The following is a 14154-nucleotide window of genomic DNA, read 5'->3' as shown; positions in this document are numbered from 1 at the left end:
CCTCAGATAAGACTGAATACAAAACACCTCGTCTGCACCGTTACGCTTTTATTAGGACTAGAGTGTGTATGAGAATGTGCAAGTATGCATGTACAACATGTACGCATGGCTTGCCACTGGTCACATATGAAGTGCTTAGACCCATAACTGAGTCTAGCGAACAGACTGTAGAAATAGAAGTTCAACAACACCACCCCAGCCTGTCTCTCCCTGCACACCGCTAACCGTGAAAAGTAGTAGTACACTTAGGACCGTAAAAAATTGCGGCCAAAAAACAACGGACACAACTTCAAGGCTTGTTGGGCTTTTTGCTTCTTCAAAGGTTGTATTACAAAAAAATTAAATATGCAAAGATTGGACTTCTTTTTTTGACATTGATAATATAATAAAGCACGATAACATAAGCCTCTCCAATACGCTGTTTTTTTTTAAAGCACAACTCCCCACCACGAAGTACCAGACGCCAAATGAAGCTACAAAAACAAATAGAAACAACTGGGTCCACAATAGAAAACAAAAACTAAATGACTTTAGTTATTAACCCTCATAATGCATCCCCTAAATGCTGCCTTAGCTGGGCAAGATCAGGACCAGACCTGCACCAGAAAACGGCTGCAGTTTTGGGATAAAAGCTCAAGTCTGAAAAACGAAATGTTTAGTCCATCATAGAACTGGGGTGCGTTTCTCGACAACGTCATTGCTAACCAAGTTAGCAACTTACTTGGTTGCATTGCAAATTCCCATTGGGAACCAAGTAAGTTGCTAACTGGTTAGCAACGATACTTTCGAGAAACGGGGTCCTGGATCTGACAGACAGGGGAAAGAGGAGGAGGAGGAGGAGAGGGTGTGGGGGCGCTGGTTTTTGTACAGGTTTATATACAGTTTGGGGCAGGGGAGGCAGGATGGAATTGGACACTGGAGAGAAAAAGAGTGTCTTGTCTGTCTTAAGAAACTGCAGGATGCAGGTCAATCCAGGGCAATGATGTCATCGTCGTCTTCATCCTGATTGGTGGAGGACGGCTGCTCCAGACGCTTGCGCTTGGAGGAGCTCTCGCCCGATTCTCCCGTCTCTGCGTCGGCATGCTTGCGTTTCTGTGACGACGAGGAGGTGGCGGAGGTGTCCATGGCGGAGCTGGAGGATGGCTCTTCATCTTCAGAGTCCAGGAGGAGAATGTCATCATCCTCCTCCACAGCTATTAGGAATGCAGAGGGAGAGGAACGTGTGGTCAGAATGTGCACAGCAATGGCAAGTCAGTCAAGTCAGTCCAGCTGAACACGTCGTATTCATGAAAAACATCTGGACGCAAATTCGCACTGAAACCCAATTCCTTTCTAAAGGGATCTTGTGAATAACCAAACTGGAAGCATTTAAAAAATAGCACTTAACCAAACATGATTTGATGCTATGCCTTGAGTTGATGCTATGTCTGCACAAAAAGTAGTTGAATGCACTGAGTATTTAACAGTGGTATTCGGTTTGCACAAGAGTCATGTACACGCGTTAGAAATCCCGGATTTTGCCATATTGCGGTAGCACAACACTCTTCCACAGATGTAAACAGATTATTCCCGAACTTGTTTTAAACCGAGTACTAACAATATTTAAGTAGGAGCCAGACAACACAAAGCACTCAGTGATATAATGCTGACCTTTAGATGAGGTAGAGGGCTGGGCGGAGTCTTTGTTGCCGTTGGTGATGCTCTTGCCATCCTCTGCTGCCGGTGCTGATGCTGAGGAGGGGCCGGGGCCTTTCTCTGGAACCTCCCCCACCACCTCAAACTCCACATCCTTCTCCAGCTCCTCACTAGGACACAGACACACACGCACACCAAAGTACAATGAAATACTTAAGATAAGAGACTACAGTAAAAGCACCACAATGTTTTTGACACAATGGGGAAATTCTGACTTTTTTCACCATTTACGGGGTCCTAACATTAGCCCAAATAGTCCTGTCAAATAGTTTATCCTCCACACATGCGCAGGAATCACTGGGGCAGGCCCTGCCGTGGCTCTAACGGTAGGGCACTAGGATGCTACGATGGCGACCCGGGTTCGATTCCGGCCCGGGTCATTTTCCAATCCTTCCCTGTCTCTCTCCCTCCCCAATCATTTCCTGTCTCTCTCTACTGTCCTGTCACAAATGTCATAAAAGACCCCCCCCAAAAAGAAGAAGAAAATCACTGGGGCATTCAGGGCCCACGCACCTGTGGAGGATGTTGACCTGAAGAGTGTAGTCCTGGAGGAAGTCATCAGACTGGAGACGGCTGCCGTTTCGGATCCCAAAGTCAGACAAGAACTTCTTATTGTTTGCTACAGAATGAAACACACACACATGGGAGAACAATGTTTAAACAGGGTTCATACACTTTCACTAGTTTTTTTCCATTACTTTTCCAAAACCTTTTACTGAATTTCCAGGACCAAAAAAAAACGTTTTCCATAACTTTTCCAGGCCTGGAAATTTAAAATTTTAAATTCCATAACTTTTCCAGATTTTTCATGACCGTACGAACCCTGTTAAATGGTTTTTTTTTTTTTTTTTTCGTACTATGCAGTATTCATGTCTCCAAGTCTACAATGGACTTTGAGAACAAATGGTGATGGTTCCCCCAAGAGCATAACATTGCTCGTAGGACTGTAGCCAATAGCCTGCCTTTTAAATGCTGAAGCTAAAAGTCTACACCCTTACAGTCAACAGACTGTGTACCTAAAATGCAAAAGCACCTGAAAAGTAGCTTTGGATTACAATATAAGCGACGTGTAATACAATGTAATGTAATGCATTGCAAACTAATGTCACATAATGTACTGTTTAGTTCATGTTTGGCTCCCTCTGCTGGTAACAGATGTAAACTCACCCTCGGTCTCTCCCTCCTCTGAGGAGATGAGGATGGTGCCTTTGCCGTCCTCGATCTGGACATCTGGTGCCACCATTCCAAACCGCTCCTTCAGAATCTGCACACACACACACATTTTACTCCTCAGTAAAACCACTGCAGGAACCATATCAAACATAATGGTCTACTGGCTCAGCTAGTCGGCTGGACACTGGACTGCTATTCGGGCGACCCGGGTTTGTTTCCAAACCCGTGTCATTTCCCGATCCTCCTCCGTCTCCCCCTCCCAACATATTTCCTGTCCCACTCTTCACTGTCCTGTCTAAATAAAGTTGACCCCCCTCACCAAAACCTTGAGTTGGTGGTCTCACATTGGTAAAGAGTTGTATTGAGCGTGTAGGCTTGGTGTTTACCCGGTCCTGCAGGGTGAGGACGGTGGTCTTCTGGGTGTTGAGCCTCACGGTCACCTCGGGCCGGCTGGCACACACGTAGCAGTTGGAGTTGGGAGGGTCCAGGGCACAGGGGACCAGCAGTTTCTTACGCGGGTTGGGCTGCTTGTTCAGGAAAATCTAAAACCAACACAAAACACACACACATACAGACAGAAAGAAAGACAAACATTGAGTATAGATTTGCATTTGGGTAATAACTGAAGATCATTTATCTTCAAACAAACAAACACAAAAAATGTTATGTGAATGTAGAAGTTCTTTATGTGATTAACTTAGACCAGGGGTGTCAAACTCTTTTTGGTCCGGGGGCTGCATACAACCCATGTGGACCTCAAGCGGGCCGCATTAGCAACATCATCGCAAAAAAAAAAGTAAAGTAGAGGATTAGTGTTCAGTACTATCACGTTTTAAGTGTGTTGAATATGTAGAAAGCAATGCAATACTGATAATCCTATGCAAAATGTCCTTGACTTCATTCATTCATTGCCAACCATCAATGAATTAAATATGTGACTGTTAATTTTGGCATGGGTCTGGGGGTTTCCCCCCAGAAATGTTTGTATTTCTTACATGTAATTTCCTGCATTTTCACGCATTCTAACATCCCGTTTCCAGTTTCAGCTTAATAGGAACCAATACAAATCCAATTATATTTATTATTTAATTACAACCAATACCAATACAATACGAATAAGAAGTATTAACATTTTATCTCTATAATATATGAGCTTTATCAAATGTCTGTTACAGTACAAATTCACCATTTATAATAGAAGTGTGATGTGCACTTTACTATATACAGTATAACAGAGGGACCATTGGGTTAATGTCATGCATGTCTCGATTTTGGAGCGTAATTGTGAGGAGCGTAATTGCGCATTTCGGTTATTTCATTGAAAAAAAAAAAAAAAAAAAACACTAAAAAAAAATAAAATAATATATATATATTTTTTTACATCCGGGCCGGATGGAACCCTCTGGCGGGCCGGATGCGGCCCGCGGGCCGTACATTTGAAACCCCTGACTTAGACAATAGGCCTATTTAACTTTTTGCATGTAACTACACACTGGGTTTGTTTGGTTGGTTGGTTAGTGTGTGTGTGTGTGTGCGTGAGTGTGAGTGTGTGTGTGTGTGTGTACCGTGCGGCACTTGTCCATCTCTCCGTTGAGGATCTTGAGGGCCTCGAGCACGAGGAGGCCGGCGATGATGGCATTGGTGGTGGCGATGGCCGGGATGATGTTACCCGCCATGGCTGCAGTGGGCGACAGAGGGCCGAACGTCAACACAGAAAATAGAGGCAGGAGCTCATACTCCAAACATTGTGCAAAGTGGACATAATACAGCATTTTCACCTGCTTGAGTCATTAATGTCCCATTTGTTAAATCTAATGCTCCCCACTTCAGAGATCACTGGTATTGTACTCTTGTTCATTCACAATGCTGCTAGATTTTATGTCAAATCACAAAAAAGGTTCTTACTGGCAGTAGTAATAGTAAGCAGGGCTCTAAATTAACACCAGCCAACCGGCAAAATGCTGGTGAAAAGACCAATTTACTAGCCACTTTGACCCATTACTGAGTGTGTGTTTAGCTAGTAAGATAAGCGTCTACTAGCCATTTTGGGTAGTGATGAAAAACGTTCATTTTGAGCCCTGATACTAAAGTATTAATCAAGAACACGTGCCAACATGTGGACAGCGTCACTCACATTTCACGTCAAAGCGGCTCTTCATGTTCATGCTGAAGACGTGCATGCGCAGGTTGGCTGCTGCAGTCACAAAGTCCATGGCTGGAGCGTCGTCCTGGAAAGGCAAAAGAGAAGAACACCTCACTACGTGTGTGTGTGTGCGTGCGTGTGTGTGTGTGTGTGTCAGGGGCATGTCCTGAATGAATGAAAATCTTCACAGACATTGAGGATATTGGATATTTCCCCCCCCAATCCCAATACAGACATCAAACCGGTCCCCATTCCCCGAGGTGTACTCCGGTACAGTACGTTACCTTGTCCCACACCAGTTCAGATCCATCTCCTTTCTGCTGGAGGTCTCCTCTGAGGGTGTCCACGCTGCTGCTGAACATCTGGGCGTAGCCATGGACACCCAGCACCTGCTGGTCCTTCAGCCCGCTCAGGTTCACGGCCTCGGCCGGGTTCACTGGACGCAACAGACAAGCATACATAATTAGCCTCTTCTCAAAACACAGTGCCAGAAACACACCTTTTCATTGCCAATGCCCTCACATGTACAAGACATACATGTACGAGTGTCTTCATTAGCTTTCCTTTTTATTACATGTATGAATGTGTAATGTACTGTTGTATAAATGATGCATGTACTGTAATGTTTCCACTGTGGGCCTTGAGCCAGTAATCAAGTTTATATATACAAAGGAATTGGCATCGGACCCATCAAGCCATCTGTACATTACACAAACAGACATGAAACAAGACTGGAAGACCTGTAAGCGGAAGAAGATAAGCAATGCAGCAAAACATGTGGAGAAGGGTTGGAAGAAAGCCCCAGATTACACTCTCTCTAGACAAACACATGCTCCAAATGTACAGTAATGGCATCGTGTGCCCATGTCAACACTGTAACACTGAGTGTGTTCCAATATGCGACCTGGCTCCCTCCACTTGTGCTTGTGGCCTCGCCCCGCCTCCTGGCCCCTCCTCCGTGGAGAAAACGATAAAGTCTCCCAGCTGTCAGCCTAGCCACAACAACTTTTGAGGGACTGTTTTACATTCACCATCCCAATTGCAAATGCCAGATATAATGCTGTTGTCAGTGATATTACTTCCTGGTACGAGGAAACAAGCACAAGTGGAGGAGGCAAGGTCGCATATTGTAACACACTCAAAAGTGTGCAAGAATGTACTTATATAATTAGGGCTGCACGATTATGAAAAAAAAAAATCATATTTCGGTCAAAATTATAATCGCGATTATTAATCACGATTATTGATTTTTGCTGAATTGTTAAAAATTATAACAAAATGAAATATAACCAAGAATTAATTATATAAGGAATGAGCAAAATAAAATTAATTGTAATTATGCAAAAGGCATTAGCATGAAACTTAGGTGAACAGGTTTCTGGCCAGAAACACCAGGCTGTCAGTATGTTCTGGCTTCAAGGACGCTCTTGAAGGTAGGTCACTATTGCCAAGATTAAATCCTGATTGACACCACGATTTTGATATCGCGATTATATAACGATTTTCGATTATTTTCGATTAATTGTGCAGCCCTATATATGATGGCTTCTAGTTGCCCACCTTGCTTCAGCAACTCCTCCCAGTCCAAGGGCAGTGGGGCTTTCCTCTTCTTCCACAGCTTGTCCATTGTCAGAAGGTACCGGATGTCATCTTTAAACAACTGAAACCACACACACACATACACAGACCATCAACAGGCAAGCAGGAGGACACATTAATGAGGTTTGGCTCATCAGACACAGTACCCCTATATATTACATTATCCACTATAGTATATTATGAATACTGTGAAAAAAAAAACTGACCATGTAAAATGCAATTAACACATAAATAATCATCTATAATTAATTGTTGTTTTCTTTTGTCTTGTGGGCAAGCGCTGTCCACTTTGTGTGTGATATATGTAAGTGTAAATAAAATAAAAAAATGCAATTAACATAGTTTAGAACACAATCAGAACAAAGTATGGAAACAGCATTGGTAGGTTCTTGTACATGTTATGCACAGCCAGCTGCTTTTGACAGACATACAGACCTTGTTGAAGATCTTGACTGGGTCGTATCCAGTAGAGCGGGCCCATTCCCTGGTGCTAACACGCTTGATGTCTCCGTCCTGCTCAGAGGAGCTGGCCTTCGCTGCAGCCTCCGCAGAGTCCCCTGTGGACACACACAGCTTACAATCTACCTCTGGACACAACCATCGCACAGAGTAATGGCCACGAATACAAGTCTGGCTCAACAATAGAAGTTTGATGCTGTGGCGCTTTAGGATTTCCCCCAAGTCCTTCACTACTGAAAAAGCAGGTTGTGGATTCTACAGATCAATCACTTGTGATTTATGTCATGCTTGATGAAGTTTGGTTTTCAGCTTTCGATCACCAAGAACAAAAAGCACTGCCACACTCCAGCAAACAGCAATTTAGTCTTATTTTTTGGAGCAAAACATATTGCCAGGTCTGCCTTCATGACAGTCTTCCAAAGTGTGTGTGTGGTCACGACAGGTACTCACATCTGGCCTCAGGATCTGCCGTATCAGGGGATACCTCCTGATCAGCATCCTCTTCTCCAAACAACTGGCTGCAAGTCAACACACAACACACAGTTAGGGGGGATACAGTACACGTAAGTGCATCAAAGCATCCAATAGAAAATATTAGTTGATCAGGTGATCATTAGGCGATTGAGGAAATAAAAAAACAATCCCGTGACAGTAGTAGGGTCATTTGTAAAATAAACGGCTCTGACATAAATGTACACACTCACAAACAAATTTTCATATCAAAAGCTGAGCAGACGCGATGGTACTCATACTGAAGTACATTAACTTGAAAGCTTCCTCATTGTAGTCAGAATACTTTGTCTGCACTTACTTGAAGAGGTACTTGGCCCAGACGATACAGTGGATGGGCTCAGAGGGGGTGTTGCGGATGGTACACCCAGGGAATGTCTTCTGCGTGGGCTTAGGCTGGCACTCATAGCACTCCGTTTGACCCTGGAAAAACAAAATGACGGATTAAAAACTATGCAAGATTAAACGACTTCACAATAAACAAATTCACAATAAAATTCACAGGGCCATTTGTATTTATTTATATAAATTTGAAACATTTATTCCTGCTTGGTACTTGGCTATCCTACTTAGAACTCCACCCATTTCAATATTTGTTGTACTTCCACAGCATTTCCTGTCTGCTAGTTCCGGTAAGGTTACTCAATGCCCATAGCCATTCTGAATGATTTAGCACTGGTAAAAGCTACCCAAATATAGTAATGGCACTGCCCTTGTAAATGTGGATTATAAGGTCTACACATCGGACATGCTTTACCTTCTTTATGACTGTAACTTGGCCCAGGTACCCAGCTGTGCCACTCTCGATCAAGGGGATGTCTGCTGCCAGACACATTCTGTTGACGTGGTTACGAGCCGCTAGCAAAATAACACAGAAGAGGAGGATGAGGATCTCAGAAGTGCCCAATGAAGAACATAGACACACAACTGATCTCCTATGAGTGAGTGTGTGGTAGTGTCCAATGAAGAACATAAACACACAACTAATCTCCTATGAGTGAGTGTGTGGTAGTGTCCAATGAAGAACATAAACACACAACTAATCTCCTATGAGTGAGTGTGTGGTAGTGTCCAATGAAGAACATAAACACACAACTCATCTCCTATGAGTGAGTGTGTGGTAGTGTCCAATGAAGAACATAAACACACAACTAATCTCCTATGAGTGTGTGGTAGTTAAAAAGATAACTAAAGAAAACTAAAGAGTAGAGACAAAAAGAGCTAGAACAAAAAAGGAGAGAGAGAGAGAGAGAGAGAGAGAGAGAGAGAGAGAGAGAGAGAGAGAGAGAGAGAGAGAGAGAGAGAGAGAGAGAGAGAGAGAGAGAGAGAGAGTATAATGTTGTTGTCAGCCATCGTCTACTACAGGCTAGTACCTCTGTTGTCAAGTGCGTTCATGACCAGCGCAAACTGCCTGAAGAACTCCACATTGTAGTCCGGACTGCAAACACACCAGGCAGTCAAAATAAGTTAAAAAAAACAAAAAAACAATACAAAACGATCAATATACAGAGAACAAGTTACACAATGGAACACAGCCAACAGTTCTACTGAAACCTACTTCATGATGCTGTCATGGTACGCTGTGATGTTTGCAGACGGGCAGAACTGCAGCACGCTTTCCTTCGCCACCTGCATCAAACGCATGCACAGGAGAGACCATTCATCACTTGGGCCAAAAGCAGCAGAGTGATGATACATCAGTGAGCACAGTTACATCACACATTAAAACTGGAGCACGAGTCATATAAACTCTTTATTCATTTTGAATGGGGCAGTGTTCCAGGAACAATCTGGTTGCAGATCGCTGTTCCAGACATGAAAACATAATAGTCTGGAACTTGTTTGGAACAGAATACTGAAAATACTGCCCTACACACTAAGACTAAGAGCAGTAACTACGCCAAGACTGAAACTGAGAAGAATGCCTTAAAAGCCTTACTATTATTGTTGGCTTTGTCACAAGATAAATTAGTTATTAAGACCATTTTCAATCTTAACTCAATTTTGTCCAAATATGTAGTTGATGGAACATTCAGTTTAAAAACGAGGAAAAAATGCCTATTGTACAGGTAGTGATGGCTGCAGACTGTGAGGGTGCCCTTGGATGGATTCCAATACGTGGACTCCCGACCTCGGTCTGTGCTTGTGGCCTTGTGTATCGTTGACGCCCCGCGTCCATGGAGAAAAGAATAGTTTCCCCCCTGCCAGCTTAGCCACAATAACTTTTGGAGGCCTAACACATTCACCGTCCCCTTTGCAAATGACAAAATGACATTAGAGTTTAACGTTTGAGAGATACTGAAATACAATTCTGTTGTTGTGGGTGTTTCGTTGACATCACGAGGCCACAAGGAGGTAAGTGAGTAAGGGAGGACGGAGTCTATTGGAATCCACTCTTTGACTCTTGCCTCCAGCACACCCACAACACCACCAGATATCACCAGTCTCTTTCAGCCTCACCTGTGACTTGGATTTCCCCACATGTTTCTTCTGGAAGAGGAACTGCCTGTTCAGGTTACTGACATCTATGGTGTCCAAGTCGATCTAAAAATAAAGGAAATATACAAGTTTAATAAACTGAAATTTTCTTCTTGCAGCACAAACACAAGTTGTCTAGTGGAGATCTAACCATTTCCAATAAATAGCCATTCAAGAAATTGCCCTGGCAGTTATAAATATTGGCTAACTTGTACATAACCGTTGCAAGCAAATAAAGTGCATAATAATAGTATACGAGGCACGCAATTACAAGCATGCATATGGGTGGTTGACGTTTAAGGCCGTAACACACTTAAAGGAGGAAACATATTCCAATTCCTGAATTGGAAAAAATGGTCAGTGGTCCGTGAAATTTCGCCTAATTTTGGGGGAAATGTGTCCTGTGGTGCGACATCATTGGTGTGACATTTCTGTAAGATACAATAAAATGATTAATATTCTGCACAAACATATCCCCAATGCTCTTTCTGCTATTGTTCATTCAACCCCCACCCCACACACACACACTACTATGTCAATCTCCCATATGTTGAACTGAACTTTCATAATGTTCATTTTTTGGTTCTCACCCTTGTCCACTCCTGGCTGACTAGGAACTCAATGATTACAGACCAGTTGCCCTCACCTCACATCTAATGAAAACATTCAAACGGGTGCTGCTGCGCTACCACCTCAAGCCCCAGGTACGCCACACACTGGATCCTCTGCAGTTTGCCTACCAAGAGAACGTAGGAGTGGAGGATGCTATCCTGTACCTCCTCCACAGGATACATTCCCACTTGGACAAGGGTGGGTGTGCTGTGAGAATCATGTTTTTTGATTTCTCCAGCGCTTTCAGCACCATTCAACCACTACTGCTGAGAGATAAACTGGTGCGGATGGGAGTGGAGCCTGGCCTGGTGACCTGGATCACTGACTACCTCACGGAGCGACCCCAGTTTGTAAGGATGTGTGACATCACATCTGAGACAGTGGCGAGCAGCACAGGAGCGCCACAAGGAACGGTGCTTTCCCCCGTGCTGTTCACTCTGTATACAACTGACTTCAGCTACAACTCTGCAACATGCCACATGCAGAAGTTTTCAGATGACACTGCAATTGTGGGGTGTATCAGACTGGTCGACGACTTCGTGGGATGGTGTCAAAACAATCAGCTGCACCTAAACACCACCAAAACCAAGGAAATGGTTATTGATTTCAGGCGCTCCACCACACCCTTGGTGCCTGTCTCTATTGGGGGAGAGAAGGTGGAGACTGTCTGCACTTACAAGTACCTGGGAGTGCACCTCGACAATAAACTGGACTGGTCCACAAACTCAGATGCACTCTACAGGAAAGGCCAAAGCAGGCTCCATTTCCTCAGAAGGCTGAGGTCCTTCAATGTCTGCAGCCGACTTCTGCTTATGTTCTACCAGTCTGTCATGGCCAGCGTGCTCTTCTATGCTGTGACATGCTGGGGTGGAAGCATCAGGAAGAGAGATGCTGGACGCCTTGACAGACTGGTGAGGAAGGCGGGGTCAGTGGTGGGCATGGAGCTGGAGTCACTCACCTCAACAGCTGAGAGCAGAACACTGAGCAGACTGGACTCTATTATGGACAATCAGCATCACCCCCTTAACGCCACCTTCACTAACCAACTGAGTCTGTTCAGTCACAGACTCCGGGCTTTCACCTGTAGGACTGACAGACTAAGGAAGTCCTTTGTCCCATGGGCAATTCAGCTGTTTAACAATACACTGAAGGAAACTAAGAAGGACATCATCATTGGGGACTGGACTGCCTGAGATGCCAGAGCTGGCCCAGACCGGGAAACCTCTTGGCATCTGTGTGTGTGTGTGTGTGTGTGTGTGTGTGTGTGTGTGTGTGTGTGTGGGCTGTCCAATCACTGCACCTTTAAGGAACTTTTGACTCTTTACCACTGGACATACTTATTTTCCTGCTTACCACAAGCAAAGACTGTGATCTGGCGGAGCTGGCCCAGTTACTGGGAACCTCTTTGTGTGTGTGTGTGTGTGTGTGTGTGTGTGTGTGTGTGTGTGTGTGTGTGTGTGTGTGTGTGTGTGTGTGTGTGTGTGTCTATACACTTACCTGTACTTTACTGTGACATTGTAAGACACTTTCACCCCTATCATACTCTGTACACTGCCTACTTCTACATACTATACTATATCATAGATGTATCCGTCAACACTGGTCATGTTAAGACTGTCTACCTTAACTGACAGAGTATGTTTTCTGCATATGGTCTATCCCAACTCACAGAATGTCTTTTTGCACAATTACCTTTTTACATTTTTTACATATTACTTTTTCCACATTCTTTATCTTTACTATTTTTATTTTCCCCTCCCTGACTATTCCTGTGTTATTTGTGTCTTGAAATGTCCATGTGGGCATTTGTTTATTTGTGTATTTATGTAAGCTACTGGATACTTGAATTTCCCCCTGGGGATTAATAAAGTTACTCTACTCTACTCTAGTAGTGACACCTTGACAGTGCGACGGCTGCACGTCATTGTTGTTCATCATAACAAATACAATTTCCACAGTTCACAAACAAGATCTTGTGCAAAGAAATACACGCGGTGGAATAAAACCCAGTCCCCAAACTTAATGCGTGCGTGAAACACTTTTAGACATTGCAGTGCATCCTTCATCATCTCTTCATAATAGAACCAGACTGAAAATGCCGCTCAACTTGCGTCACTGGCGGGGACAGGACATGCTGCTGAACTGCTAACTTTTCTTGTTTGACCCAAGGTTAATCCATTAGAGGGGATGAACACATTTCGGCCACCTCTATTTGCAAGATGAACGATCCTACAAACCTATGTACAATCTTGATGACACAGAACTCCAACAACCTATTAATGTCTTACAATTATCAGTAGCTTTGTGCTCGACTGGAAAGCTGATGGGTAAATCTAACTGTTAGCACGTTATCTTGCTAGCAATCCAAAAGTAACAAGATAATTCGCAGTCCCACTTTCAGACGTACACAATGAATACTGATTGTATTGTCTGTGGTGGTCACATAATCATACAAAGCAATGTAGAACAACATGGATCTCAAGAGTAACAACTCCTCTTTTAAAAGAACATTAGCTGAGAGAGACGGCTAGCGCATCTTCCTAGTCAATGCAAAGTTAGAGCGCCACTCAAAATCAATGAATGATGAAAATGGATGACTAAAATCTTTCGCATTCCGATTTAACGCAAATCAATTCGTCCAGACCTCGCCAAATTAGAGAAATGTTCAGTTTATTCATGCACCAAATGTGGTATCCTTAACCAGGTAAGTTAGTAATGTGCAGCAGTGATTGTTAGCCCGCCAGATAGCAAGCTAGAGCTCCAGCTTCTAATGGTTTCCAGGCCCGTTTGTACACCATTAGCCAAGCGGCTAGTTCGTAGGCACAAAGGATAGAACTCTATGGATGTGCGCCGCACTGAACTTACCACTTCTATGTTTTTGAAACCGGTGAGCACCAGATTTTTAAGAAGCTCACAGCCTATTCCTCCAGCTCCAACCACCAGCACCCGGCAGCTAGAGACAGAATCGGCGAGTTCTTTGCGAAGAGACCCCACTAACTGAACCATTGTTGAGCGGTTGACAACACAGCAGTGCAGCGGCTAGCACTAGCTAGTTCTACAGATCCGCAATGTGCAGTTAAAAAACACAGAATCTTGAGTTCCGACAGAGGGCGCTGCTCTCATCCAGATAAGATCTCTCAACCCATGTCACCTACCACAAAAGCCAAACCTTGAATAAACTGAAATAGCCTACAGTACTACATCTGACTTATAAGAGCATTAAATTAATAAATCAGCATTTTATTTTCAATAGAATATACAGAGAGGTTTTTAAAAGTTTCACCACATCCTGAATGTCCTCGCACTGACTGCTATTGATGCCGAGGGGTTATTCATTAGGGACAGGTGCCAAAGGTGACTGGGGATCAAAAGCCTCTGTGTTAAATGATAGAGTTTTTTTTAATTAGTTCTATTTCTTAGCTCTTTTCTTTTAAAAAAGCCTGTACCAATACATTTGTAGTGCCACACAGTACATTCTTAATCAC

The 14154-nt window shown here is 43.7% G+C and overlaps 1 protein-coding gene across 1 annotated transcript; it reads right to left on the bottom strand.

Moving 5' to 3' along the window:
• Positions 1-31: 31 nt before the first annotated feature.
• uba2 (ubiquitin-like modifier activating enzyme 2) lies at positions 32-13729 on the bottom strand. Its single transcript, XM_063196931.1, has 17 exons — positions 13535-13729; positions 10040-10123; positions 9138-9208; positions 8953-9017; positions 8337-8437; positions 7881-8002; positions 7520-7587; positions 7046-7167; positions 6572-6671; positions 5296-5447; positions 5003-5096; positions 4434-4546; positions 3255-3410; positions 2863-2959; positions 2209-2314; positions 1651-1805; positions 32-1193 (listed from the first exon to the last, which is right to left on the bottom strand). Exons 1-17 carry the CDS (start codon positions 13673-13675, stop codon positions 967-969), a joined length of 1974 nt encoding a protein of 657 aa, XP_063053001.1. The 5' UTR covers positions 13676-13729; the 3' UTR covers positions 32-966.
• Positions 13730-14154: the final 425 nt, after the last annotated feature.

The sequence above is a fragment of the Engraulis encrasicolus genome, chromosome 4 (assembly GCF_034702125.1).
Source record: "Engraulis encrasicolus isolate BLACKSEA-1 chromosome 4, IST_EnEncr_1.0, whole genome shotgun sequence".
Classification (NCBI taxonomy): Eukaryota; Metazoa; Chordata; class Actinopteri; order Clupeiformes; family Engraulidae; genus Engraulis; species Engraulis encrasicolus.
Note: the sequence above shows the minus strand (reverse complement) of the source record. Positions and strands in the feature narration are given on the sequence as shown.

Excerpts from the sequence above, each read along its gene's own strand:
- uba2 (XM_063196931.1), bottom strand. The coding sequence starts at position 13,675 with ATGGTTCAGTTAGTGGGGTCTCTTCGCAAAGAACTCGCCGATTCTGTC. Across the intron at positions 5,448-6,571 it reads GGAGGAGTTGCTGAAGCAAG|TGAACCCGGCCGAGGCCGTG; the intron begins GTGGGCAACTAG and ends TGTTGCGTCCAG. Across the intron at positions 3,411-4,433 it reads AGATGGACAAGTGCCGCACG|ATTTTCCTGAACAAGCAGCC; the intron begins GTACACACACAC and ends TGTTGGTTTTAG.